The 26,624-nt window shown below is 35.5% G+C and overlaps 3 protein-coding genes across 7 annotated transcripts; 2 read left to right on the top strand and 1 right to left on the bottom strand.

Annotated features, from left to right (window-relative positions):
* Positions 1–688: 688 nt before the first annotated feature.
* On the bottom strand, positions 689–4,464 carry LOC127969433 (serine/arginine-rich splicing factor 2). Of its 4 annotated transcripts, none has more exons than XR_008156266.1 (4): positions 3,956–4,464; positions 2,934–3,243; positions 1,599–2,362; positions 689–1,144 (listed from the first exon to the last, which is right to left on the bottom strand). XR_008156266.1 is itself a non-coding variant. In XM_052571371.1 (3 exons), the coding sequence occupies exons 1-2, from the start codon at positions 4,309–4,311 to the stop codon at positions 2,937–2,939; spliced, it is 663 nt and encodes a 220-aa protein (XP_052427331.1). In that variant the 5' UTR covers positions 4,312–4,464; the 3' UTR covers positions 689–2,362; positions 2,934–2,936. The 4 variants fall into 4 exon arrangements, 2 of the variants coding, with proteins under 2 accessions (XP_052427331.1, XP_052427330.1); XR_008156265.1 differs by having other exon boundaries at positions 1,599–1,686; XM_052571371.1 differs by having other exon boundaries at positions 689–2,362.
* Positions 4,465–8,102: 3,638 nt separating this feature from the next.
* Positions 8,103–22,318, top strand: LOC127968841 (E3 ubiquitin ligase RNF157-like). 2 transcript variants are annotated; one of them, XM_052570198.1, is made up of 19 exons: positions 8,104–8,616; positions 9,641–9,759; positions 10,683–10,771; positions 11,450–11,596; positions 11,756–11,873; positions 12,033–12,099; positions 12,198–12,241; positions 12,473–12,520; positions 12,656–12,727; positions 12,938–13,097; positions 13,286–13,398; positions 14,300–14,523; positions 14,736–14,844; positions 15,589–15,697; positions 15,787–15,968; positions 17,064–17,129; positions 17,217–17,265; positions 17,951–18,070; positions 20,957–22,318. In XM_052570198.1, exons 1-19 carry the CDS (start codon positions 8,529–8,531, stop codon positions 21,103–21,105), a joined length of 2,073 nt encoding a protein of 690 aa, XP_052426158.1. In that variant the 5' UTR covers positions 8,104–8,528; the 3' UTR covers positions 21,106–22,318. The 2 variants fall into 2 exon arrangements, 1 of the variants encoding a protein (XP_052426158.1); XR_008156149.1 differs by lacking the exon at positions 20,957–22,318 and having other exon boundaries at positions 8,103–8,616; positions 15,787–15,963; positions 17,951–18,049.
* On the top strand, positions 22,036–26,545 carry LOC127969288 (5-hydroxytryptamine receptor 3A-like). The gene is made up of 10 exons (XM_052571138.1): positions 22,036–22,051; positions 23,174–23,176; positions 23,307–23,467; positions 23,559–23,603; positions 23,762–23,871; positions 24,050–24,219; positions 24,481–24,641; positions 25,194–25,401; positions 25,507–25,644; positions 25,718–26,545. Exons 1-10 carry the CDS (start codon positions 22,036–22,038, stop codon positions 26,002–26,004), a joined length of 1,299 nt encoding a protein of 432 aa, XP_052427098.1. The 3' UTR covers positions 26,005–26,545.
* Positions 26,546–26,624: the final 79 nt, after the last annotated feature.

Here is a 26,624-nt window from a genome sequence, read left to right as displayed (position 1 = left end):
ATTCATATGCAACAGTTTGATGAACTGTGTTTGCATGATCATGGCAGTGATTCGAATGAGGAAGGAAAAAAGGTTGGAAATGGGTGGTGTGAACCTGGAGAAAGATGATCCAGCTAAAGTTTCTTGAGGTGGAAAAAAAATCATTGTTCAGGAGAACTATACAGACACCTGAAGCCCTGGATAATGATACAGGTCAGATTAATTTTCATTTCATTCAGACTTGTCATTAAATTACCTTAGTGCTTTGGCAGACAAATGTAGATAGAGTGTAATGGATTATAAAAATGAAAAAAAATTATTAGTGACTGGATTTGATTTCAAAATGTGGGCACTGCACTCAAAAGTGAAGGACCGTGAGCTTGAAAGGGTGGGTTTAAGCAGAATACCGGTAAAATGATCAGAGAAGTCCAACTATGGCATTTTGAAAAAATAAACCAAATGGATGAACGCTTTACAAAAATTCTTATATGCGTTTACATTTTATTTCAAACGGACTTTATTAGCTCATTACTTTTTGACTTGTGTTTTAAGACTATGGTAACATTTTCAAAGTCTAAGTAGTCTGTTTGTATACATCCAAGTAGAAATGTTTGGAGTTCTTGACAAATTTACGCTGGAATAAAGCTTCATATTAAATTTCACCAAAAGCCATAGTGTGTGAATCCATGAATGAGATTACAAATGCCAATACTTTGTGTATCACAATTTATTTCCAGTTAAGGACTGTTTAATTTGCTTCTTTACACCAAACATTAGACTGACAAACTAGTTAAAAAAAAAAAAAAAAAAAAAACCCACAATCTGTATACATCAAATCAGCCATGCTCAGAGAGAGAGAAAAAAAAAAAAAAAAAAAAAAAACCTTTATTATCATTCACATAGAAATTTCGACCAAGTGAGCATGTCACAAATTATAGAACTTCCGGAGATGTGAAATAAGCTCAGATATCTGCCTTATTAGTACTCACAAAAGGACTTGCACAGGAGCTTTCTGCAAAAAGAATAAATGCTGCAGCCAAAATTTTAAGAATCAAGGCGTTACACAGGAGCAATCAGGAGAATACTGGAAACAGCCAAGCACTCTGCACCGCAACACGCCACCTTAACAGCTAACCAGCAAAACTCAACTGCTACGCAACTGCGCCTAGTGCATAGAAAATACACAAGAGAGAATATTAGAATCATGTTGTTGTGAAATTTTCCATTTAAACCATAACACCACGTGCTCTATTAGCTATCTTTATGATGTAATGGTATTACATGGCAAGATTTTTTTTTCTTTTTTAAGTGGCCAAATTACAGTCTCTACCCAGTCCTTTAAGGTCAAAGAAATATTCACGACATCCAAAGTTGTCCGTTAATAAATGTTTATTAAGAACAAAAAAACTGATTAAAATGAACTTACTTTAGTCTGGGAGAAAAAAAGAAAACTATCAAAAATGAAGAGAAGTGATTTCACTTAGTAGCCAAATTTAGGCATAAAGATCATTTAATATCACATGGAATTCAAATGTAAGATACAAAAACAATTGCGGGCAACAGAAAAGAAAAAAAAAAAAAAACCCCATCATTTAAAAGATTGACCAAATTACAATAACCTTTCGGTCTGCTATATGGATAATTTGGGTATCCTCAGACGGACATCTGTTCGATGCGATCCTCGAAGATCAAACCAGCTGACATCATCTAGAAGAAAAGAAGAACCAAGTTAGTTCCAAAGAGCAAAACGGAGGAGGTTCTTCAGTAGTCGTCATAAAACGAGGCATTGCATATTACGCAACGCTCGATAGCTGGTCCTCAGTTAAACAGAACAAACAGGCACTTTTCCACACATAACGAGAAACTAGCCATATTTTACATTTTATGGACCTCATTTTTGTGCTGCAAGAAACCTCATGTACCTGATGTTTGTTCTGCAAGAAACCTCGTTGATAGAGAACCAACAAACCTGAGGGTGAAATTCATTTCTCATAGCCACTTTAAGTGTCGGCCAGCTGAGGTATAATTTATTGGCAGTTAGAACAAGCTAACCGCTTATTTAACTTACTAAATTAAAGTACTAAATTACAGGCCTGATTAAAATCAGACACCCAGCAGCCTGACAGCTTAGACTAGCTTGGAGAACACACCCCACATCCATCCCGCTTTTGCCTATGCCACGATAGACATGAGTTTGTGACAAGGATGATGAAAGGTCTCGGTCCATTGTCCTGCAGACGTACCTCAACACCACCTCAACACTCAATGAGACCGACCTGCTCCATAGCAACCGCCAATCAGCAGCAGGCAGCCAATGGTCGGATCACACACTAACTGCTCTCAAACTGCCCCAAACTCCTCTTTTGCAAACAGGAATCAGCAGCTTGGAGGAAAGAATTCCACATTTAGATGAAATCAATGGATTTTGGCTGGTACACGTTTCAAAACAAATATACTTACGATATTATACCCACGACAGCTCCAAATCAAATATCCATTGTGAGGCTTAGGATGTGAATTTAAAAAAAAAAACCTTAAGTCATGCAGAAACGGAGATACCAGACAAATGCTGTGAATAACAGCTCCAAATTAAATTTGGGTAAAACCTGAAACCTCCTTTAAGATGATGCATCTACCACATCTGCAGATTTCTTGAAGGACTTGGAGGAAAAAGAAAAGTACAAGGGCGAAAACAATTTTTTTTTTTTTTAAAGAAACCTTAAGCAGCATTAAGCGTTAAGTGAGCTATGCATGCCTTCACTTTACCCCACTTCGAGCATTAGTTATATCGGGGTGATTAGTTGGTCTGCTTAAAAATCAAAAGTTCAGTACTACTGCGGATATTACCTTAAAAAAAAAAAAATGCACTAGTTCTAATTCTTGGATGACAAAAACTCCTGTAGTTGCAAGAAAATTACAAATATAGTTTTATACAAAACATTAGGCTCGCCTACATTTCAGGATTCAGCAGTGGCTCCAGTATCCTCAGGAGATTTGGGTCTGCTTCTCGATCTGGATCGTGATTTGGATCCTTTGTTGGATCTAGGAGTATGGCTCCTGGAGCGAGACTTGGACTTGGACCTCGAACGGGACCTGGAAGCCGATTTGGACTTGCTTCTGCGTGGTGTGCGGGTTTTAGAGCGGGAACGGGACCTAGATCGGGAACGGGAGTAGGACCTGGATCGGCTGTAGCGGGACCTGCTCCGGGAACGGCTCTTGCTCCTGGACCTAGACCTGCTGTGCCTCCTGCGCCTAGGACTACGGCTAAAAAACATCAAATTAACAAATTAGTATAAGGATTGCTTGCACAGTGAAAAACAGTTGGTGTTACATTACAAAACACCATTAAAACTTGTACAATTGTGAACACACATGAACGCAGCTAATTGCATGGACTCCCATTAAATTACAGAACAGTTACCAAGGTTTCTTGTCTTAACCAAAACCAGTAATTCAAGTATAAAATCACACGTTACTGCATTCAAACCACAGACTCTTTTAAACTTTTTTCCTTATCCTTATTAGATTCAAGGCGTTTAAAGCATGTTAAGTCATCACGTGGTATTAACTTATTAAAAATGTCTACTTAAATGTGCTGTAACAATGGCTCAGAATGGGTTTGTTTTCAAACGGTTAACGTTACAACAGATTCAAAAGAACCGACTCAAACGAACCACATGATCAAGAATCAAAGTTGTGCAATTGTTTGGTAACGTAACTTACTGCGCCACAAAAACGACGGAACAATACCAATACTCTAAAAACGGAAACTATTTGAAACGAAATCGAATTCATTACTTGCTTACGACGATTAAACAAACGCATTTAGAAGCAAAACAAGGATTAACGTCAAACACATGGTGTTGAGGCCTAAGGCCTCAAATTTAAGGCCGCACATGTGATGTTTCAACATGAATCGTAGTTACAGTGGTTTAAAATGAAAATATTTAAACAAAAGACTATATGTGGGACTTACCTCCGGCTTCTCCGTCCGTGTCCCCCGTACCTCCTCGGCGCGGCTCCGCGGCGGCTATAATGCGAATCTGGCGGGCGCCCGTATCGCGCCATCTGCACGCGCAGTTCGCGCCCGTCCAGCAGCGCGCCGTCCATGGCGTCCATTGCATCTTCGGCGTCCCGCTTATCATGAAAACGGACGAAGGCGAACCCGCGGCTCTCTTTTGTGTACCGGTCTCTCGGGATGTAGACGTCCCCGACTCGGCCGTACTTTTCGAAAACCCGCCGCAGCGTTTCAGGAGACGTGCGGTACGTCAGATTGTCGACTTTTAAAGATGTCATGCCCTCGACGTCGGGCGGAGGTCTGCCGTAGCTCATCTTGAATCACTAACCCTACTGCAGTACGTTATGCGAAAAATAATAGAGCTACTAGTTAGATTTTCAGGAAAAATAGCGAACCATTCGGGAGCGTCCAGAGAAACACGCCGAGAGCAAATCACTCTCTAAAATGGCGGTAACCGGATGTCGCCGGATGGTGGAGGTTGGCTTTTATTTGCAAATACCCAACAACATCGCAAAAATACGGCCACTTCTGGTATTTAAGTGACACTACAGCTTACCTGATCCATCTCTCCATCTCCGCTTGACTGGGAACAAAGACCTGCAAATTCTCTTGCAAATTTAGCTCGAGTTTGTAAAAGGTGTAGCCTAATAACCAAGATAATTTATTTAATGCCGCAGTACACTATTGGTATGTAGTGTAGTTAGTGCATTTATCAAATTTCATTTAAATTTCAAAAATTTAATTCAGCAGCCCAGTGTAACAAACACTGGTTTCCTAAACACGTAGTGTGAGGTCCATGGACAAGTGAAAACTGTGTAGCTTATAAAACAGTAATAAATAAATAAATAATAAAATAAAACGTAACCTTAACTTGTTAAAATTAACCCAGATTAAAATGAATTAGTAAATAATATATATAATGAACCACAGCCTATAGTACTATAATGATGTAATAAGCACTTCATATTTTAGACATAGAAAACTTGAGTGTTTAGGCCTATTCAAGAAACTATGGCTTTTTGGGGGTCCCTCGTGTGAAAATTATCATATTTGCAGATCTGTGGAATCTACAAATGAGAAGGGTTTATTGGATAATTTTATTTGTGTATGTTTCAGTGTTAAGACCTGTTTTTATACAGTCTATGGTTAAGACTTTGTCTAATCAGCACAAATACAAGTGTTGCTGCTTCCCAATGACATCAAAATGAAATTGTGACATTGTGAACACACACACACACACATACAAACACACACAACAAAATTCAACGAAACACCACAATCATAAGATTAAAAGCACAGAACAAGTTATAAATAAATACCAAAAAATCAATAAATATAATTGTATAATCGATTTTGTGATAACTGGTATAAACTATCAAATGATAAATAACATAAATAGTTTAGTGATAATGATTAAACAAAATTAAGAAACTACAGAAAATCAAGCACAGTTGCTCTCTTGTTCCTGAACTAACGGCTGCTGTAACTTATGAAATGTATTTTATACAATTGCTAATAATATAAATACTAATAATACATTTCAATTGAAACACAGCTGACACAAGAGCCACTAAATAAACACCAGCTGAAGTTCCCTTACTGCACTGCAGTGATCGTTTCCCAAAAATTTGTGGAAGGTCACGTTTGTCGAGGCAGGATTTGTTGTTACTGCGCTAAACCTCTCGTCTGGATTTAAACCTGACACCAGGGTGGCCAATAGTGCTTCTGATGACAGTAAAACAGCACTGATCATTGAGCAGCAAATATCACTAGCTGAAATGTTTTGCTGTTGTTGTTGTTGTTGTCTTTAGAAATAATGTTAACCTCCAGCAGGGGGCGCCTGGCGGATCAGAGAGCTAATACTCGACTAAGCTACATTCGGAGCTCAGGATGTTTTTGTTGTTTTTTACTTAAGACCTTTATATACTTAACATATAAACTTTTAAATGTTTTAATCACAAAGACTGATATATGACATATAAATTCAAATCCGTCAAACCAATCTCTGTAATTTGTAAAACGATTTTTAAAAATGCTTATATTCTACCCGCAAACGATTGTGATTGGTCTATCCTTACAAGCGCAAACAAAAGTAACAGGTAACACGTACTACTGTCACAGCCGTCTTACTGTTGACAAAAAATTGCATAAATTGCATTGACTGTTCTAAAATATGAGACACCACTGTTTCAGCATTTTAGAACACACACATATGCTTATTTGAGAACTGTTTTATTTCCTATTTGAGTGTGTGTGTAGGCCTATGCTCAGTGTTGGGGCTAACGCATTACAAGTGACGCGAGTTACGTTATCAGATTATTTTTCAAGTTACTAGTACTAAAGTAATGCATTACTTTTTAATTTACAAGAAAATATTTATTTTTCAAATAAATAACCAACTGTTAAAAGCAATAAGCAATATGACTAAAGCTGCAATAATTAAATATGTTAAATAATACAAATATATTTTATGTATTTAATCCCAATTTATTAACAAATTTGCTTCTGACCTTTGATGATCCAATTCAACCAGACTATTAAGTATAAATTACACAAGATAAACTAACATTTTTTTTTTTATTGCTGAAGAGTGTTGAACTTCTTCTGTGTTCTACCATACAGATGTGTATTTACATTTCCTTCATCCTGAGGCTTTTGTGTGAAAGGGCTTTTACATTTGCCAAAAATATATATATTTTTTTTTTTTTTTTTTTTTTTTTTTTTAGTTTATTTATTTATCAGGGACAATGCAGCGCACATTGTTACATACATAATTATCATAGACAAAGCCATAACAAAATGTGTAAATGTGTTGCATAAAAGGTTTCTAGCCAATAGGCTAATTTGCAACCCCAGTCCCTGGTCAGGCCTTTCTAAAAACATAAAAAACTACATAGTGTAAACTACACAATCATGCAACAAATACCTTATAAATATTAACATTAACATTTTACACAATCCCGACTACATTACACTACACAACACAACACAACACATCATATCCAGCACAGACAATACATTGCAACAAAAAATGAGTCAATGTCCACATATTTGATTTTCTTTCAGCCAGTGTTTCACCTTTCTATTAAATGTTTTCAGGTTGGTTTCTGTTTTTATTTCCGTTGGTAAATCATTCCAAAAATGGGTCCCTATCACTGAAAAACTTGAGTGGCCAAAAGTGGTTTTGCGCCCCTCTGCTATGCAGTTGCCACCCGCTGCTCTCCTAGTGGCAACTCCCCTTGTGTTTATTTTTGTCACAAAAGGACAGAGTACGGCTGGAGCTTGATTATTTATACATTTAAAAATCAGCTTAAGAAAAGAGAACTTTTATATATAACTTTTTATATATATATATAAAAAAAAAGAAGCCCAGCCCAGATTTAAAAAGTAATGCAAACGTATCATAACACATTACTTTCAATAAAAATTAACTAAGTAACATAATTATTTAGGAAGTAACGCAATATTGTAATCCATTGCTTTAAAAAGTAACTTTCCCAAACACTGCCTATGTTTTATTTTTTAAGATGATTTTTTTCCAAGCCAGTTGTTAGATGCCAGTGTTTCCTGTCATAACTGTCCAAAAATCTGATTTCAAAATAAATAATTCATATTTCAATCTGTTTTAAATATGTATTTAACATCAGACTGATCTCATATTAAGTCTGATTTTGTGGTGGTTGTGCTTTAAAATTAAATTATTATAAGCAATGAAGGATTTCGAAAATGACTAAAACTGATCAGTGTTGAGTACTGTAAGGTTATCCTTGCCTGGTTTACATGTCTGAAAATTATTGACAGTTGAAAACATTAGAAATTCACAGAACAAATCTAAAAGTAATCAAATTAAATAAGTTATTCCACATTACTTTAATAAAGTAATTTAAATAATTACATTATTTATTACATTTTATATAGGGTAACTTGTAATCTGGAACACATTAAATTTCAAAAGTAACATTTCCAACACTGGCAATAGGTTCCTGTGAAAGAGCATTTCTCCTTATATTATATATGTATATAATTATGTATTAATAAGAGGTAACATCCGGGCCTCTAAGCCCCGCCCATTTACAAACTATTGTTAAAGTCCACTGCAGCTCTACTCTACCTCTTATTCTGTTTCTGCATCACATCGCTCAAGCGCTTAGAGAACAGAGGATACAGGGATGATGATGATGATGATGATGATAAACATACAGAGAAACTGTGTCATTTATAGAGCACCTCACTCCGCTTTACACCTTAGCTAAAGATGCCAAACACGGAGGCACGGACAGCCTTATCATAGGGCCACAGTCTGCAGGACGCAAAGAGCAGCTTGTGTCTGCGGACAAAAACAACGAGGGACTCTGCGAAGCTTACAGGGCATTAAGAGCACCAACTAATCCTGTGCATGGCCAAAAATATAAAAGCGAAGAGCAAAGAACGGGCTTTTGCGTGAGGTAGGAGATGTTCGGACTAAAGAAATCGCAGCAGCAGCAGTAGGATTGCAAACATTCAGTGTTATTTCAGTTTTTAGCTATTGGAAATGGGAGCTTTGACAAGCCGTCAGAATGCAGGAGTGGAGGAGGTCGATATTTCAACCAGTTCTGTTTACAGATACCCACCCAAATCCGGTAAGAATATTGTATATTATATCATATTATATTGTATTATATCGTTATTTTATTATAATAAAATATTGTTCTTGTTCTTTTTATATTCTATTCTATTTACAAAATTCTATCTAAAAAAAATAAACTGGCCCAGATAAACACAAGCTCGTTCAGACTGTATACTCTTATAATTTTGGGGGAATATTGTGTAAAAATGTAGTTAAATATTTGTAATTGAACTTGAGAGGGTCCTTCTGTTCATTTGAACTCCAGAGGGCCTGAGCCACCACCCGCTGTTTCTTGGTCAGCAAGTCTGTCTCTGAAAATCAGAGTAGGCCCATAAATGCTTGTCTTTCTATTGATATGGGGCTCATCATTCCATTGCTGCTGTATCTACAGTCTACCGACATGTCTTTTTATGGTTTTGCGCTTAGCATTAAACTGATCTGAAATAAGTATTAATGTATTAATTTACTGTTCATTTTTAGATAACAGTATTCCTGTATGTTTATAAAATGCAGCACTCATCTTGTTAACTTTAGAATGATGTTTTGAGAAGACACGTAGATGAGAAGATGCCAGTGTGTTAACCACAAGTCACCAGATACTCTATATGTACAGCTTGGGACTTGTTCCTGATTCTTGCTGCCTCCTGCTCCAGTTTCAAGCTCGTTCATCTATCTGGTATCTTCCCATGGTGGTGGCTATCCTCTGTCTGCCCTTGAGCTTGTCTTTCTTTAATCCATTTTTTCTCCAGTCTGCTAAACCTGTCTTTATTTTCATTTGGAACCTTTTACTTGTATTGTGCCCAAACATCACTTTTGAGCAATGGAGGTTTTTGAATTTAAAATATTTCATACACCATTTAATAGTCAGCCTTTTGCTAAAAATTTAAATATGTATATTTTACATAAAAGAACCAGCCTATTTCTGCCTGATCTAATGATAAAATGACTTGGTGTTGGTGTTTTTTTTTAAAACTTAAAACCAGTTCATTTTGAATTGTTCAGTATCTATAACATTTGATCTGTTCCTTGTCATTCAGGGAGTTATTTTGCTAGCCATTTCATTATGGGAGGAGAGAAATTTGATTCAACTCATCCTGAAGGCTATCTGTTTGGTGAAAATACTGACCTCAACTTCCTTGGCAACAGACCAGTAGTGGTAAGATTTCATTTCGTTTTCTGGTAACATAGATGCAGCCATTTTGGCTGATGTTTATATTCATTGATTTTAGTGTGATCTAATTTCCAGAAATGATCAGCAATATGCTTCATGACTTATTTTGTTTAAATACATATTAATCACATATATTTTCAAATGTGTAATTCTCATAATGATTTGCATTTTATATTATATGTCATATGTCATTTGTGTTATTTTATAAGATTTTATAATATTAACATATTTGAAGACATTTTAAAATAAATATCTTTATTAGAAGAATTTATAGTTTCATACATTTACAATATACATATAAATCATTACATTATAAATCTTTTCTAAAACAGTCTTTACAATAGATATGACTCATATTTGAGCCTTTATGAATCTGCTTGTTACTTGAACTGAATATTTAGGTTAGTTTAATATAAATTAACTATATGTTGGTGGAGGCTTTAATAATTCACAGGATTATACATGAACAAATGTCACATGTAATTATATAGCTGTTTTTATACACTGCTTTGCATTATCCAGAGTTTTATCCTGATATGTATGTGTGCAGAGTTTGTGTGCTTTTATGGAACCATACGTGTATTTCTGTATGAGGTGGGTATTTTAGTTACACTGTATGCACTAGCTGCTAGCCCCGTCTTTAAACAGACAGCCCAGTGATGCTGTGAATTTAAGCGATGGCTTACCGTAAGTAATACAGAGAGCCACAATCAGCACAACAGCTTGTTTAGACATCAGTGTGCACCAACTTCCTTTTAATGTGGCTTTGTTTCCAGATTATTTTTCAGTTTTGTAAGATATCATTTATGGGTATCAGATATGTGAGCTGATAAAACAGAACAAAGTGCTTCTCAAATATTATTATAATCAATCATTTTACACTCTCTCTTGACTCTTGTTATTTGTAGTTCCCGTACAATGCTCCCCCTCCACATGAGCCGGTCAAGACCCTCCGGAGTCTCATCAACATCCGTAAAGACACTCTGCGACTTGTCCGGTAAAAGATTGGGTGGGACATGTTGAATAGGTTGTCTCTTTTTTTAAATAGCTAAGCAGGCTTTAATTATATTTAGTTGCTGTTTGTATTTTGCATATTATTTTATAGAACATCTGATTAGATGGAAATCTGTGTAGTGCAAGATGAAAAGTTTTTCCATGTGAGAAAAATGTCAGTTTTAAATGCATATTTCAAATAAAGGTACATTTTTAAGTTTTTTTGCTGTGCAGTAGCATTTACATAGCTCAAAGCTTAAAGACATTGGCAACAATATTATTATATTTAATATATACAGGTGCATAAAAAAAATTTGAATATTGTGAAAAAATTATTCTTTTTTTTGTAACATTTCAAAAAGTGAAACTTGTTTTGAGTAACTGGGTTTTGGACTTTCATGAGCTGTAAGCTCTAATCACCAAAATAAAAATAAAAAGCTTTTGAAATGTTTTACTTAATATGTAATGAATCTAGGATATGTTAAAGTTTCACATTTTGCAATGTTACAAAAAAAAGAACCTTTTCACAATAATCAAATTTATTGAGATGCAAATTTTTTGAGAGTATAAAACCATATATATATATATATATATATATATATATATATTGATGACTATTATTTATCTTTCTGTGCATTCGCATTTTTTTGCTGAAATCTTAGTAAAGTTTGTCATTTTGCAGATGTAGTGAAGACATGAAGCTTCCTGGACAGGAAGTTGGAAAAAGCCAAAGCTGCTATAATATTGAGTTTACCTTTGATGCCGACACACAAGTTACCATCACCATATACTACCAAGCCATTGAAGAATTTCACAATGGTGTGCCAATGTAAGTTGAGCATTAGACACACTTTGAGCATTCCTTTTTCTTTCTTTATTAATAACACACTTCAAGCTCAGCCTTTAACAGTTGATCAGAGAGCAGCAAGTTGGGAAATGACATCAAAGCTTGGGTTACATTGCTCTGTTCATTGTGTGTTGTTGACAGATACTTGCCGCAGGACAGCTCTCTGCAGTCAGAGACGGTGCACTTCAAACGCGGCGTCTGCCAACAGTTCTGTCTGCCCTCTCATTACGTCAACTTATCAGAGTGGGCAGATGAGGAGGTAACACACCTGCTAGCGGTGACCTTGTGTTTTTAGAGAGAGGATAAAATAGGTCAGACTGAATTAATCTGTCTCGTTAATGAAATTATTGAGCAGTTCATAATGCATGTCCGTTGAGTACTTTGGGTAAACCTGGTAATGTGGTTTATTGTTACACAGCTATTGTTTGACATGGATAAAGACATCTACCCCATGGTTGTACAAGCAGTAGTGGACGAGGGAGATGGTGAGTTTAATGTTATTGGGTATTTATTAAAATATATATGTAGAGATGTATATCTTGAAATAAATCTAAATATATGTGTCCATGTTTTTGTTGTGCAGAACACTTGGGACACTCTCATGTTCTTCTTGCAACGTTTGAGAAAGTATGCTTTTTTTGTGTAAAATGTTTTTAATATTTTGTTTAAATTAGTTTACAAATAAAGTGTGGTTGTACTGTTTCTACCTTATCTGAGACTAAAATGATCTCTGTAGTTGGATTCAGTCATATTAAATAATATTATTGGCATAGTCAAAACCAGTTTAGTTAATCGTACTAAAATAACTTCACTTGTGATGATTAGTGATTATATAATGCCGCTGTCTTTTTCTCCTAGCATATGGATGGAAGTTACTGTGTAAAACCTCTGAAACAGAAACAAGTGGTAAGGGCCCTCTTAATATTTATGTAATCTTATAGTTTACAATAAGCTGATGATTTTTGTAATATAAAAATCTTAGATTTTTCTAAGTGTCAAATTTTCAATAAACCTCTTAATCTTATCGTGATTATATCTTAGGTGGATGGTGTTAGTTACCTGCTGCAGGAGATCTACGGTATAGAGAACAAATACAACAGTCAAGAACCAAAGGTAAATTATCGTCAGATTGAATCAGATTCAAATACAGTAGAATGATTTAAATTAGCAAAATGATTGAGATATATAATAAACTTCACTTCACTGTGATATAGTTGTCAATGCTCTCTCCATATCAATTTAGAAGGACAACAACTGTTACTTCTAAGCTTTCATTCATTAATTAGTATCAATATATGAAAAATGGCACACTCTTGTTTCCAGGTGGCAGAAGATGAGATTAGTGACAACAGCGCGGAATGTGTGGTGTGTTTGTCAGACGTGCGGGACACACTTATCCTGCCCTGCAGACACCTGTGCCTGTGCAACGCCTGCGCAGACACGCTGCGTTACCAGGCCAACTGTTGCCCCATCTGTCGACTGCGTAAATCAATATTATTATATTTATGAAAATGATTCTATTTCTATCTATAGTGTCTTATACAAAAATGTTGTGGCGGGTATGTCTTTAAATAAAACTTTGGACATACTGACACTAGTTGATCCTGTTTTTTAAATGGTTTCAGATAAATTATTTGACTCGTTTCAAATTTCTCCTTTTAATTTCTATAGCGTTTCGTGCCCTCCTTCAAATTCGAGCGATGAGGAAAAAACTGAGCCCACTCACACCTACTGGATTCAACCCTGTCATCACCTCACAGACATCAGATTCAGAGGAGCACTCGGTAGCACACTATGTTTGTTTCAAAATGTTCATACAGAGCCTTATACAAGAAAAATCTATTTAAAGCTAAATAAATGCATTTGATCTAGCTTTACTAAGACCCAAATGTCAATGTCAAAAAGAAAATAGCTGATTAGGGGTTTAATATAAATACTTTCCTGAGTTTGGTTGGTTGTGATGAGTACATAATACTTTGTTAGGAGCGTTAACTTTAACCCTCTAAATCTTGACATATGATTTTTTTTTTTAATGGAACAGTTTTGTGGAATTTAAATCTAAAAAACATCATATTTGAGGAGAAAAGATAACCTATGAAGAAGCACAAACTGAGCAGAAGTATGAAATTTGGTACAGTTGCTGATATTTATATGGTCAAAAAGTAAGATGAAATTCTGACTGGAATGTAAATCAGTGAGATCTTAATAACAGCAAAGAAGGCTACTTACATAAAATTCAATCAAATATCATTAATCCATCTATATCTCTCAATATTATGAGTTATGGTGCTATTCAAATGTTTTGTTTTTATAATCAAACTCTGTAGTTTTTATTAAGGGGGGAGGAAATCATAATGCAATGAAATACAATGATGACATACAAATAAACGTTCCTCAAAAGCCTGGTGTATCATATCTGATATTCATATTTTAATATTAAGTTGCATTAGTTCAGTCAGTGTACAACAGTTGTTTCAGCAAGTTTTGTTCATGTTGATAATTTAGAGGCCTTTGCATATTAAACACAATGTATTAGGGTTAATGGTTTAAGTAGTCAAACACTCTCTGATACAAGTTAGTTGCACAGTTGAATGCAAATATACACTAATCATCTGAATGCACCATCTATTGATACAAAAAGATGTATTTTACTGTTGTTCACAGCCACATGTATGTTTACTACAGGCATCAGAGCACATCCCACCAGGCTATGAAGCTGTGTCCCTGTTGGAGGCCTTGAATGGGCCCCTGAACCCATCACCATCTGCTCCTCCACTTCAGGGCCATGTTTCTGGATCTGTGCCCACATATGGCAGTGATAGCCACCTCACGCCTGCACGCTCCCTCTCTCCGCTAGAACACTCGGTCAACTCCAGCCAGAATGTGAAACACAAGAAGAGTGCCTCTAAGTGAGTGAACCTTAACTGAAGGATTGAATGGTGTAGTATTTTGGAATTACTGTAAAAAAACAACAACTGTTGTTTAATGTCTACAGAACATTTGCTGGGTGTTACTAAAACACGTTCCTGTCACTTTACAGCTTTTATTGAAGGTTAAATTATATAATTTAGTAAATAGATAAATGAGCTGTTGCTAATCATGTATTCTGGGAACTCTATAGATCCCTCTCCCAGAATTCTTCAGTGCTGCCTGAGGAGGAGGATGAGAAGTCAGGCAGTGAGTCTGAAGTGCAAACGTGCAGGAGAAAACTGCATGCAGAACAGCAAGAGGTGCAGGCTTTATAGTACTTGTATATTTTTTGTATACCTATTATTTTATGCACAATTTTGGGGTTAATAAGAGTTTTTAAATTTTTCTTTTTTAAACTGCAGTTATTTGACCAAAAATACAATAAAAACAATAATAATGTGAAATATTATTAAATAAAAATATATATATTTTGATATATTTTAAAATGTAATTTCTTCCTGTGATGGCAAAGATGTCATTACTCCAGTCTTCAGTGTCACATGATCTTCCAGAAATCATTCTAATATGCTGATTTGCTGCTCAAGGAAATTTCTTATTATTATGAATGTTGAAAACAATTGTGCTGCTTAATATTTTTGTGTAAATCATGATTATTTTTTTAATGATTTTTTTAAATAGCAGAAAATTGTGACAGCAGAAAATCGGTCACATTTGGTAAATTTAATTCATCCAAAATGTATATTTTAATTTTTTTTTATTTTTTATTATCATCTTTAATGTCACTTTTGATCAGCTTAATTTATTCTTGCTAAATGAAAGTATTCATGTCTTCCAAAATAGAAAATCTTACTAACGCCAGACGTTTGAATGATCATTTTTTTAAATAAATATATGAATCAGTATGATATGAAAGACTACAGAATACTAACACAATTTTTGAAAAAAATATTTAATCTCATGTATTTATAATACAATGTCCACTAGTGATGATGATTCTAAACTTCAATCTGATCATCAGTGTTGTATTGTGTATTTTACTGCAGTCTGGAGTGACTCCTGAAAGTGACAACATCACCCTGTCATCCTCTGGGGCCATAGATCAGTCCTCCTGCAACGGGACCCCTCTGTCCTCCACAATCACCTCCCCAGAGGGTACAGCATTACAGTTAAATCTCACGGAAACACACACCAGAGCTCCTTTACATGTATTTGTCTTCCTGTTTACTTCCTGTCCTGTTCAGATCCAATAAGCAGCAGCCTGGCCCAGTCTGTGATGTCAATGGCATCCTCTCATAGCCAGCACTCTCAGATCAGCACAGACACACTCTCTTCAATGTCCGGATCCTACATGGCTGGTGCCGAGGGAGAGGAGGCCGCTGAGACCCGAGCAGAGAGCCGAGCACCTTCCCAACATGAGGGTGAGGTAAGACAGTTAGAAGGCTTAGAAGCAGCATCATTTGTTACTTTTGTTTTGTTTTTTTATATTCAGATGCTTTAGTTCATGCTGATATTAGGAATAGGTTATTAGGTTTTAGCACCTAATAAATTAAACAGTGTGGGTAGTGGTTAATATATATATTTTCTAAATAATAATAAAGACATAACAACTATGCTGAGCTTTAAACTGTATCTAATGCATATTTTCTAGTTTCTATATTTAAAATTCTGTTATTTCATACTAAGTATAGTTCAAATATATTGACATATTTACTGACATGTCACTGAGACTGAGAATTATTATTATTTTTAATTATTTAAAAAATTATGATAAAATTGTATTTGGAGTACTACTTGTACACAATGCACATTTATTCATATTAAGCCTGCAATGTGTTTTAATGTCACTATTAATGAGGACTGTATGATCTTTGAATTATATCAATCTTTAAAAACGTGATATATTTAAAACGTACCCAAAGTATACTTGAAATAGTTCCAGTTTGGCACAATCAAATATACTTTAGTATAATATTAGTTGGACTTCATTACATCTGCACAATTAAAGTGCATTAAATACAAAATTTGTTTTTCCAATTTAGCAGACTTTAAGTTAGTATACTAAAAGTACAATTGCAGGGTATTTGTATTGAGTACATAATTATGTAAATGTAATTGTAGTATACTTTGAATAAATGTATTTCAAATGCATTTTAGTATATTTATTTTTCATTTGGGTTTTGTGATCATTTTATGATTTAAAAAAAAATGAATGTAAAAAAATTTATACAAAATTTGCAATATGAATAAATTTGCTTTGCCTGTTTCATTTGCCAAGAAAATACTCTTTGTAAATGCAATCTCTATTAAATTTCTTTTTTTTTTTTTTTTTTTTTTTAATTGAAAGGTCATTGGGAAGTCATGGAATTTCATTGGTCAAAAGTTATCACAACACTGTAACCAAAACTTGCTATATGTTATAATACCACCATTGTCAAAAATTGACAAGTTTATGCCAAGATCTATTCCTAAAATATAATATATTGTGTCTTACAGAGAACATATTTACATGTGTCCACAGGAAATCCCCAACGAGGCAAAAGGGCATAACTTTGTGGCTGTCATTCTTGAAGAACAGGATTCAGAGGTTAAAACATTCAAACAGCCAAGCGTCTTAAACCAGCATTTTATTTTATTACTTATTATTAACTCAGATTTGTGGTTTCCTTCTTAGGGTAATGATGTGACTGAGGAAGATTGCGCATCTCCCACCAAAGAACATGGTAATTGTAACTTCAGCTATTGGCTGTACTTATCACAACACTGTACGCTAGATTGAGGAGAAAAACACTGCAGTGTAGGTGGTACTTAATCTACAAGAGCTTCTAAATCTGCCTACACACCTGCTTGATGAATAACTTGATGAATAATAATGTTTGCAGGTGGGCCAGAGGTCGCTCACTACAAATATAAATATCACATTTGACTTATTTGAGGCGAATACAGTTAGATTTTCATGTTTCATTTAGTCAGCCCACATACAAGCACAGAGTATCCAGGTTTCTACCTGTTATTTATTATAAGAAGTGTGCATCTGTATTAATGCTATACTTTCTTTTGGCCAACTAATTGTGGGCAACTAATTAAGGTTTTGCTTTTGTTTTCTTGTATTGTAACTAACTACCATTTTGCATGGACATTTTTCATGTGTTTCTTATTTAATGTGTTGTATTCTTACTAATGTGAAGAAATGATTGCTCTAGTGTCTGTTGGATGTGTTCTTGTGCACGCACCTTGCATCTGTTCGCTTTCACATGAGTATGTGTGCATCCATCAACCGCAGTCTTCACTAAATGGCTGGCGAGTAGCATCCTGCACTCCATCGCTCTGACTCCTCACTGCTGTACTCCATTTGGCTGCCATGCCCTGCCTCGGCTGCTCTTGTTTGACCTCTGACCTCGCTTGCAGGTGGGCGCAGGAGGAGCGAGGTGCCTTGTCCAGAGTTTGACAATAACAATCAGGGGCAGTCTGACACCCACTATATGACAGGCCTGGACAATGAGCAGCCTCCTGATGGCCGATTCACTGGTGAGTGGCAACCTCTCGAACATGGACTTTCTGATTGGAAGGGATTGGGTGAGGCGGATTCAAGGTGTCCCATTAAAACAGCAACTGGCTCTAAAACACTGTTGACTTTGTCTGCTCATGCACTTCCTTACCCTGACCCTGCTGTAATTTTGTGTAGTGTTAATTGGTACAATGGCCATGCCCTTTAACCCCCCACTTTTGTGTGTATGTGTGACTTGTTTCTATCTCTCTGGGCCATACTAATAGTTAAGTTCATGTTCAATGTCTGCCAGCTCAAAGTAGCTTTGCGTCTCCCTTCATTTCTACCTTCATCCCTTCATTTTTCAGCTCATCTTCCCTCTTATGCCAGCATATTCTGTTAATCTCCAACCCTTGGTTACTTTCATTCAGAGAAAGCTTTCTCTCTGGAAGGACACAAATGAAGCTTTTCACATGATAGACTGTAAAGGATTCATAATCATCATCGTCATATTTGTTTATTCATCGTGATTACTATACAGTCCAAAATATCCAATTGGCTCGAAAAGTATTTGGGCACATAAGATACTTTTAAAAGTGTCTTTCATTTAATTAGATCAGGAGCGATAACAGACCATAGATATAATGATCCCCCTTTAAGATTTTGTGCATTAGGACCTAGTATTGTACATAAAATTATCAATGTGTGTAAAATGTTATCTGGAAAATATTTACTTTTTTATATATAGAATAAAATAATTAGGATTAATCTTATGTTTTGCAAATGAATGGTCAAATTCAGTAAATTTAGGGCCAGATTTACTAAACGGCAAATGAACATTAAAGTGCAGTTCCATGAAAGCGCAGATGGGAGTGGAAAACTCTGCAAGTGATTTACTGACTAGTTACACATTAAAGAACACAGATGCAACATCTTCCCCAATGACCAGCACAATCTACCATGAGTAGCACAAATTACGGCCTGCCTTAAGATATGCTTTTTCAGGTCATTAAATAGTGCCACAAATACCAGTGAATTCACAAGTGCAAATCTTAGGGACGGTCCTCACTGCGTGTCATTTGTAAATCCTGAGAGTAGTTTTTAAGCTGATAGTTAAATTGGCCCTTAAACTTTAAACACTTAAACTGACAGTATGTATAATAATAAAATATAATATACATTTACTTATAAAAACAAAAACTATTTTTCACTAAATGTTTTTGAGGGGGGTCCTTGAAATTGTTATTACATTATTGTTTCTCCTTTATGCCCCTCGTTTCTAAAACACGTAGTTTTTTACAAAGCTCTTCGTTCTGAAATGCGAGGTGTGCTCTGATTGGCCAGCTATCCAGTGCATTGTGATTGGCCGAATACCTCAAGCGTGTGATGGAAATGTTACGCCCCTAAACACTGTGATGATGTGTGTGACTGACGGGTAGGATAAAATTTCAGGACACCTGCGAGATGAGACAAAACCAATAAAATCCATTACAAACAATTATTAATTGCATCCAATTGGAACATAATTACGGAATAAATGACTTATACTGTCTTTTTACATGTTGCGTATCATGCTGCATACACATAAATCCATGTCTGCATATGTGATCCAAGAAACAACAAACAACAAGCTCTAACAGTTAATCTACACTGCTCAAAACTTGTGTTATGAATCATCAGTGCCAAATCCTTTAACGTTACATATGTAAACATACTTACAGACTGTCCTTGCAAAGTTAGAATTGCCCCACTTTATAGAAACAGACACTGGCATTGTAGGCTACACGACAGTCCTTGTCATCCGCAAAACCCGCTGCACACATCTGAATATTTGGGTTGGACTGTTCTGGAACAGTGCTGTAAATAAAGCTTAACCACTGATTTCTAGTTGTATTCTCTTTGGGAGGCCAAACAAAGTAGCTTTGCTGTCACAACAAAACACAGTGTCATCTTCTTTCTTTGCGTGAACATTTGGGTGGCATTAAGCAAATCTTCCCACATTGTGAAGTAAACATGTGGGGTCGTGTCAGAACGAGCCATTTTAGGAGGGAGTGGTTAACTCTGAACTTTTATAAAGAATATCTCTTTGGATTTGAGACTTTAGTTTTTGCAACTTTAAAGATCTTCTTTATGCACCAAGAGCTTGTAACATTCCAAAGAGAAGGGAAAAATTGAAATCGCATCATATAACCCCTTTAAAGATAAAAGTTTGCAGTGAAAGTGCAGTTTTTTCTTCAAAAGGACCCTATCATCTTCTCTCATTATCTCTGCAAACCAAGCTTCTCCTCCTTCTTTCAATCCGACTTTCATTTTCTGTGGATGGCTGGTTGATTCTCTTGATGTGCTGTAAATGTGCTGTGTTGTCTCTTTTTTCTCTCTGTTTTCCCTTCCGTCATTTCCCATCTCTCTTTCTCTCTATCTTCCTGGATATCTGTGGAATCGACAGATGAGGACTCGTGTCCTGTTCAGATTGAGGAATAGGTACGGAGCAAGTTAAAAGGCAATGCACAGAGGTCATGGATTTACAAAGACGTTTCAGCCTTTTTGCCATTCACTGTTGTCATCAGTAGGATTCTTTGCATTTGCCTTTTGACCTCTGAGGGTTGAAAGAGCCTTTTCATCATTTACTTAGGATGCATGGTGAATATTCAATGCGGGACATTTCAGTTCACAGAAATCTTGAAGAACAGTCTTGGTTTGCATGACAGACAATTCAGCCAAAGTTTGAAGCAAAAACATTCTGTTCCTAAAGAATGTTATGTAAACATTGATCTCCAAGATTCGGGGAAAAGGTTTAGTGAGGTGTTTTTTAGTTTTTTCCAAATCAAGTTTCCACAATCCCATCATTTTACCTCATCATTTTACCTTCTCATTTGTCTTCTTTATTTCATTTGTGTCTTCTCACATCGATTCTTCTCTGTTGTTAGGTCTGTTATACCTCGATGTCTATCGTCATGGATGGGATCCTTTGACTCACCATGCGTCCACCAGCAACATCAACCTGGAAGAGCAAGGGGTCTCCAATGAGGTGGCGAATCCCAAGAACAAATCTCATCGTGGACCCCTAGCTGTGTAAAATCCTCAATCCACCCAGTCACAGACCTACTCCACTCCTGAGAGGAATATCTGCCTCTTTCTTCATGCCACCTCCACGCAAACTCGTGCCCACACCAATTACTCATGCATCAAATCCTAAATGCAAACCAGGGAGAATTGATAGTGTGGTTTCTCTTCTCCATTGTGATAAATGTCATGTTTTTGGCGCTCTTTTGGCACCACGTTTACACCAACGCTCCACCCCCCCATGCGTACAAATGAAGGGATGACTCAAGCAAGCTCTCCCGGTAAAAAGCAGGAAAACGAGAACATGATGAAGAATCCAACCTCTGATCTAAGCATTTCATGTCAAATTTCTTGTCAAGGCTGTGCGACTATGCTTTTTAAAGTTCATAATCAAATCCTGCTGATATTCTCCTCAGTAATGTCACTGAGCGTTTGAATATTTCACAGTACAATCAAATAGTCTCTTATAACTCTCTGGAATTTGTCTGTTTTACTTTGAGAACCAACAAGACTTTTATTTTTTGTTGAAAATTTTAATTTATTTAATTTTTTATGTTAGCTTAGCTCTTGTTATCACTGTAATAGTTCAATGTGTTGATTATTGTACCGTATGAATGGTGTGAAATTTCTCCAAATGGGATTGTATAATTTACACACGCACTAGTAGATTTTCCCTTTACAGCAGATAATGCGGTGCATGTGGTAAGTGCATGGTAGTTAGAAAATAGAAATCCTCCACCTTTTACATTTGCACTATATGTCTAGCCCTTCCGCACTGAGCTTGCACACTGTGTAAGCAAGGTATTGAGTGACAAAACAAGCAATACAGGAGCATAATAGCATGTTGTTGTCTGCAGGCAATACAGATAAACTTAGCCATGCACTGAATGGTTTAAAGCAGAATGTCACAATAACATGCAAAGAGAAACATCTGTGGAGTAACATGGATAAATTCAAGGGTATTTTCTCCAGTTTTGTTATCTGTATTGCTTTTGTTCTGTCCTCTTTCTGCAACAGGAGGAGTGACTCTAAACTAAACCCATATGAGGAATGGGTTTCGTCAATCCAACTTTTGTAGAATAAAGATTAAAAAAGGTCAAAAACACAATAAACCTTTTCTTAAAAAAAGATTTGTTTGAGGCATTTTACTCTCTCTTTTTAAGCTCAATTTTTATTCTCTCTTTTTCAGATTTACAGTTCAAGTGTAGTTGCCAGATATTTACAGTAAAAATGATTATGATAGACATGGGATGTCATCTTATGCCTGTATGTCAACTGATAAAAAAAAAAAACAATCAGTTTCGTAAAATACTAAAATCTACTTTGTATCTTATTAATTATCAACACAATTATACAGGTGGCAAAATAGAAGGCTGTTATGACCTAAAATTGATATTTTCATGACTAAAAATGTGACAGACCGCTGTAAAGAACATGTACATTCATTAAAAATAAATATAGTAAATCAAATTAATTGGAAATTTGATTAACTAAAATTACAAGGAACTTTCACTATACAGCATTCTCTGTTTGTATATATATATATATAATAATTATTATTATTAATGCAAATATGTCTTTCTTTCTACACTGATAAAACATTTTTTTTTCAAAGTTGTAAATAAGAAAAAAATACTGAAATATGTTTTAAAAGAAAATTATATTTTAATCTACTTCAAAATGTCACATTTCAATGGTGTTTCTTTGTAATAACCTGAAATTTTCTAGTAATTTCACAGTGAAAAGTTATAGATAGATAGAAAGACAGACAGACGGGGAGAGAGAGAGCGAGCGAAATGATTCGGTGCCAACACAAATCAATAACAAATCAGAATATCACATTTGTAAGGGACAATGGCCTTTATTATCCTACAATTTTTTTTTATTTGATGGTGCTCAGGGGAACAATGTTCTCCCATATTATAGCTAATTTCCCGTCCATTTTCATCTTATATTGTACATCTTGTTATATAAGCACAGGCAGTGAGATTTGCCAGTCATCTGCTGACCAGAGGTGGTCTCAAACTGACAGCTGGATATGAGTTCTTTTCCTGTCTGTGCTATCTGTCTACTTTTTCTAGCAGGTGAGTAATGCTTCAGTTATTTCTTTTATACACAGACAATCGTCAGTAGCTCTAAAGATAAAAAGCCTGTTTTCAGACTAAATTTGTTTTGGACATCTAAATCAGTATTAACATATTTCCTGGCTTGCAGATTTAGTGTTCCCTAAACAAGTGTGCAGTAAGCAAGATGTACTGGAATATTTAAATCTTACCAGAGACAATGAAATATTCACAACTTGCCGTCCTGCACTGGACTGGAGAAACCCCACCATTGTGTATGTTGATATTTACCTCTACGGCATCCTTTCTATGGTATGACTGCAAACAGCTGACAAATGTTCAAGTGGAAAATTATTCTGTGTCTGTTCTATATAGATGTTTTAATTTTTTTCTTTTTCTGCAGATTGAAAAGTCTCAAATCTTTGTACCTCTTATTTGGATGTCCATGGTAAGTGTTAAACAACACACAAGTCTTCTTTAGAATTTAAGTTATCCTAAATTATGCTGCATAATTAAAAAAAATAAAAATGATAATAATGATATTATATATATCTTATGAATTAAAATAATTTACCACTTAAGGGATTTATTTATTTATTTATTTAGAGTTGGAACAATGAACGAGTCTCTTGGGATCCTAAAGATTTTTGTGGCATTAAAAGTGTGATTTTGCCAAAAGAGATGCTTTGGAAACCAGACCTTTATGTTCTTGAGACGTAAGTATATAAAAATTATATATCCAGATAATCATCTTAATTGATGATTAAAAAAGGAATTAGCAGAGGAGAAATTAAGAATTGAGAGAAATTACCTAAAATACCTGATTTGTCTGGTTCTGTTTTCTTTGACACAACTAATTTTACGTGGCATGGATAAAACTTATCATCACGTTAGTGCAGAAAAGGAAGATGGACCACTGAATCCATATTTGTTTATTACTCACGATGGAACTGTGACGATGGAGGATGACCATAAGATTGTCAGCACCTGCGCAATGAATGTGCACAAGTTTCCTTTTGATACACAAACGTGCCACATCACAGTGTCTTCAATGAATTACTCAGGTGAGAGCACATAAAAAAAGTAAATATTCCTTAAAAATAAAGATGCATGCTATTCAAATCTGGCCAATATCATTATCTTAATGTTGGCAGACTATAAATGTCTGATATACCAGCATATTGTGCATCCTCTTACTGTTTTTAAACAACTGCTATGATAAACATAGCATACTTAATTGTAGATTTAGTGCATTCAAACTTGTATCTTTCACTTGCTTGTGCACATTGAGTGTCACGCATGCTGCTTTCCTTTATGTGAAACAGATAAAGAAATAAAGCTGGTTCCTGCCTCCAACTCATCAAAGGTGACACAGGTTGCTCGAGAAAGCATATTAACACAAGGAGAATGGGAGTTCTTGAACATATCCGTCTCACTTAAGAATGAGAGCTATGAGGACCAAACATTCGACAGCATAAAGTACACGGTACTAACTCACCCAGGAATGAAAAATGCTGAAAATTGACTCTCAGGCCATCCAAGATGTAGATGAGTCTGTTTCATTCGTGGAACAGATTTGAAGAAATTTAGCATTACGTTACTTGCTCACCAGTGGATCCTCTACAGTGAATGGGTGCCGCCATTAGACTTTAAATAGCTGATAAAGACTGGACAATAATCCAAAAGAAATCTACACAACTCCAGTCTATCAATGTCTTATGAAGTGAAAAGCTGCATGTTTGTAAGAAACACATACATCATTAAGGTATTTTAACTTCAAACCATTTATATAAATATTATTCCATAATATATAACAACATTTCAACCAGTGAAAAAGTCTAATAGATCCATTGGTGAGCAATTGATGTAAAACCAAATTTCTCCTGATCTGTTCTGGTGTAGAAACCTAAGACCGAGGGTGAGTACATTTTCAGCAAATGTTCATTTTGGGATGGACTATTCCTTTAAAAAACTATATTTCTTCTTTCATTCCAGAGATTATAGCCTCAGATTTCTCTCTCTCGTCTTTCCTCTTTAGATTTCAGTCAGAAGGATGCCCCTGATGCATTTCATCAATTTTCAGCTACCTATATTGTTTTTCCTAATTTTGGACCTAGCATCTTTTTTCATACCAGATAGAGGGGACAAACTGTGCTTCAAAGTGACTGTGCTACTGGGGATCTCTGTACTTCTGCTCATCCTAAATGACATTCTGCCATCCAAATCTCACAGATGTCCTCTGATAGGTAAGGGCTCAGTTCAAGGACAACTTTCTTAATATAGAGACATCTTTTCATATATGAGAGATACGTTTGGTTTGTCAAATAAACTCCCTCTTCTGTTCTGTGCAGCTGTGTATGTCATTGTCATCTTTTCTTTCATGTTGCTGAGTCTTCTGGAGACAGTTCTGGTGATATACTTGATAAATATGAACTCTGAACTAGACACGAAGGGGGTTCAGAGACCTGAAGATCACAACTCTGACACAGGTATACACATCTTCCAAGCATCACAATGTTAAGGTTCTGACTTTGTAGTTATGAGACTCGGTTTTTCTTTCAGATAACTGGAAAAGAGACAGGAATGGAGTCGAAGCTCCCCTTGAGTCTCTGATGTTGAATGAAATATACAGCAAAGAAAAAATTAATGATGTGCAGCTTTTGCAGCTGATCCTAGAAGAGCTTCAGACTATCAGACAGACTCATGATCCTGAGACTTTAAAAGCCAAACCTGCTCAGATTTACTGGTTAGGAATCGCTAAATGTATTAACAAGGTATTTTTTGTGGTTTATCTCATCTCAGTTTCTCTCTTTCTTGTCTTTATCTTTCGAGAGTGGAAAGCTGAGTAATTTCAAATACTCAAATTGTGACGAATGCTTAAATTAGGGATCAGTATTACATATATTGCATTATATAACACTATTATGTACATTTCTTCTTCCTGTTGAAAGCATTGAAGAAGGAGCATATAATTCAATTGGTTTTCTGGTGCTTTTCTACAGTCATTCTCTACTGTAGGGCTAAGCCCATCCAATTGTCTGTCTTGCCCACCCTATAACAATTTAGGTAGAGACTATGTTAAACTTTTTGTGCAATGATTAGATCAATCTGGAGTGGAGTGTATTTTAAAAAAAGTTTTAAGAAGAGCCGAAGACAGCCCCACTCATTTTTCTTTTATAGCAGAAAAGGCTGATGGACAGAAATATTTACGGGGAGTTTAATACGTATCTACATTAATACACTACTCTATGAGTCATAGCAGTCATAGTCTACTATTAAAGTGCATTTATGAAACCAGAACATTGTATAAGTGTTTAAAGTCCATGTATACTTGCTGTTATTGCTGTTAAATTGAATGTAAGAAACAAAATGTGATCCAGGGATACAAACTATCCGACTTTCTTTATCAAATTTGACCATTTTGTTTTGAAAGTGTACATATAAGTCTGTTATTTCATGTTGTGCAAAT

Source organism: Carassius gibelio, chromosome B12 (genome assembly GCF_023724105.1).
Source record: "Carassius gibelio isolate Cgi1373 ecotype wild population from Czech Republic chromosome B12, carGib1.2-hapl.c, whole genome shotgun sequence".
In the NCBI taxonomy this organism is placed as follows: Eukaryota; Metazoa; Chordata; class Actinopteri; order Cypriniformes; family Cyprinidae; genus Carassius; species Carassius gibelio.
The sequence above is the reverse complement of the archived record's forward strand: the minus strand, read 5'-3'. Positions and strand labels throughout refer to the sequence as shown.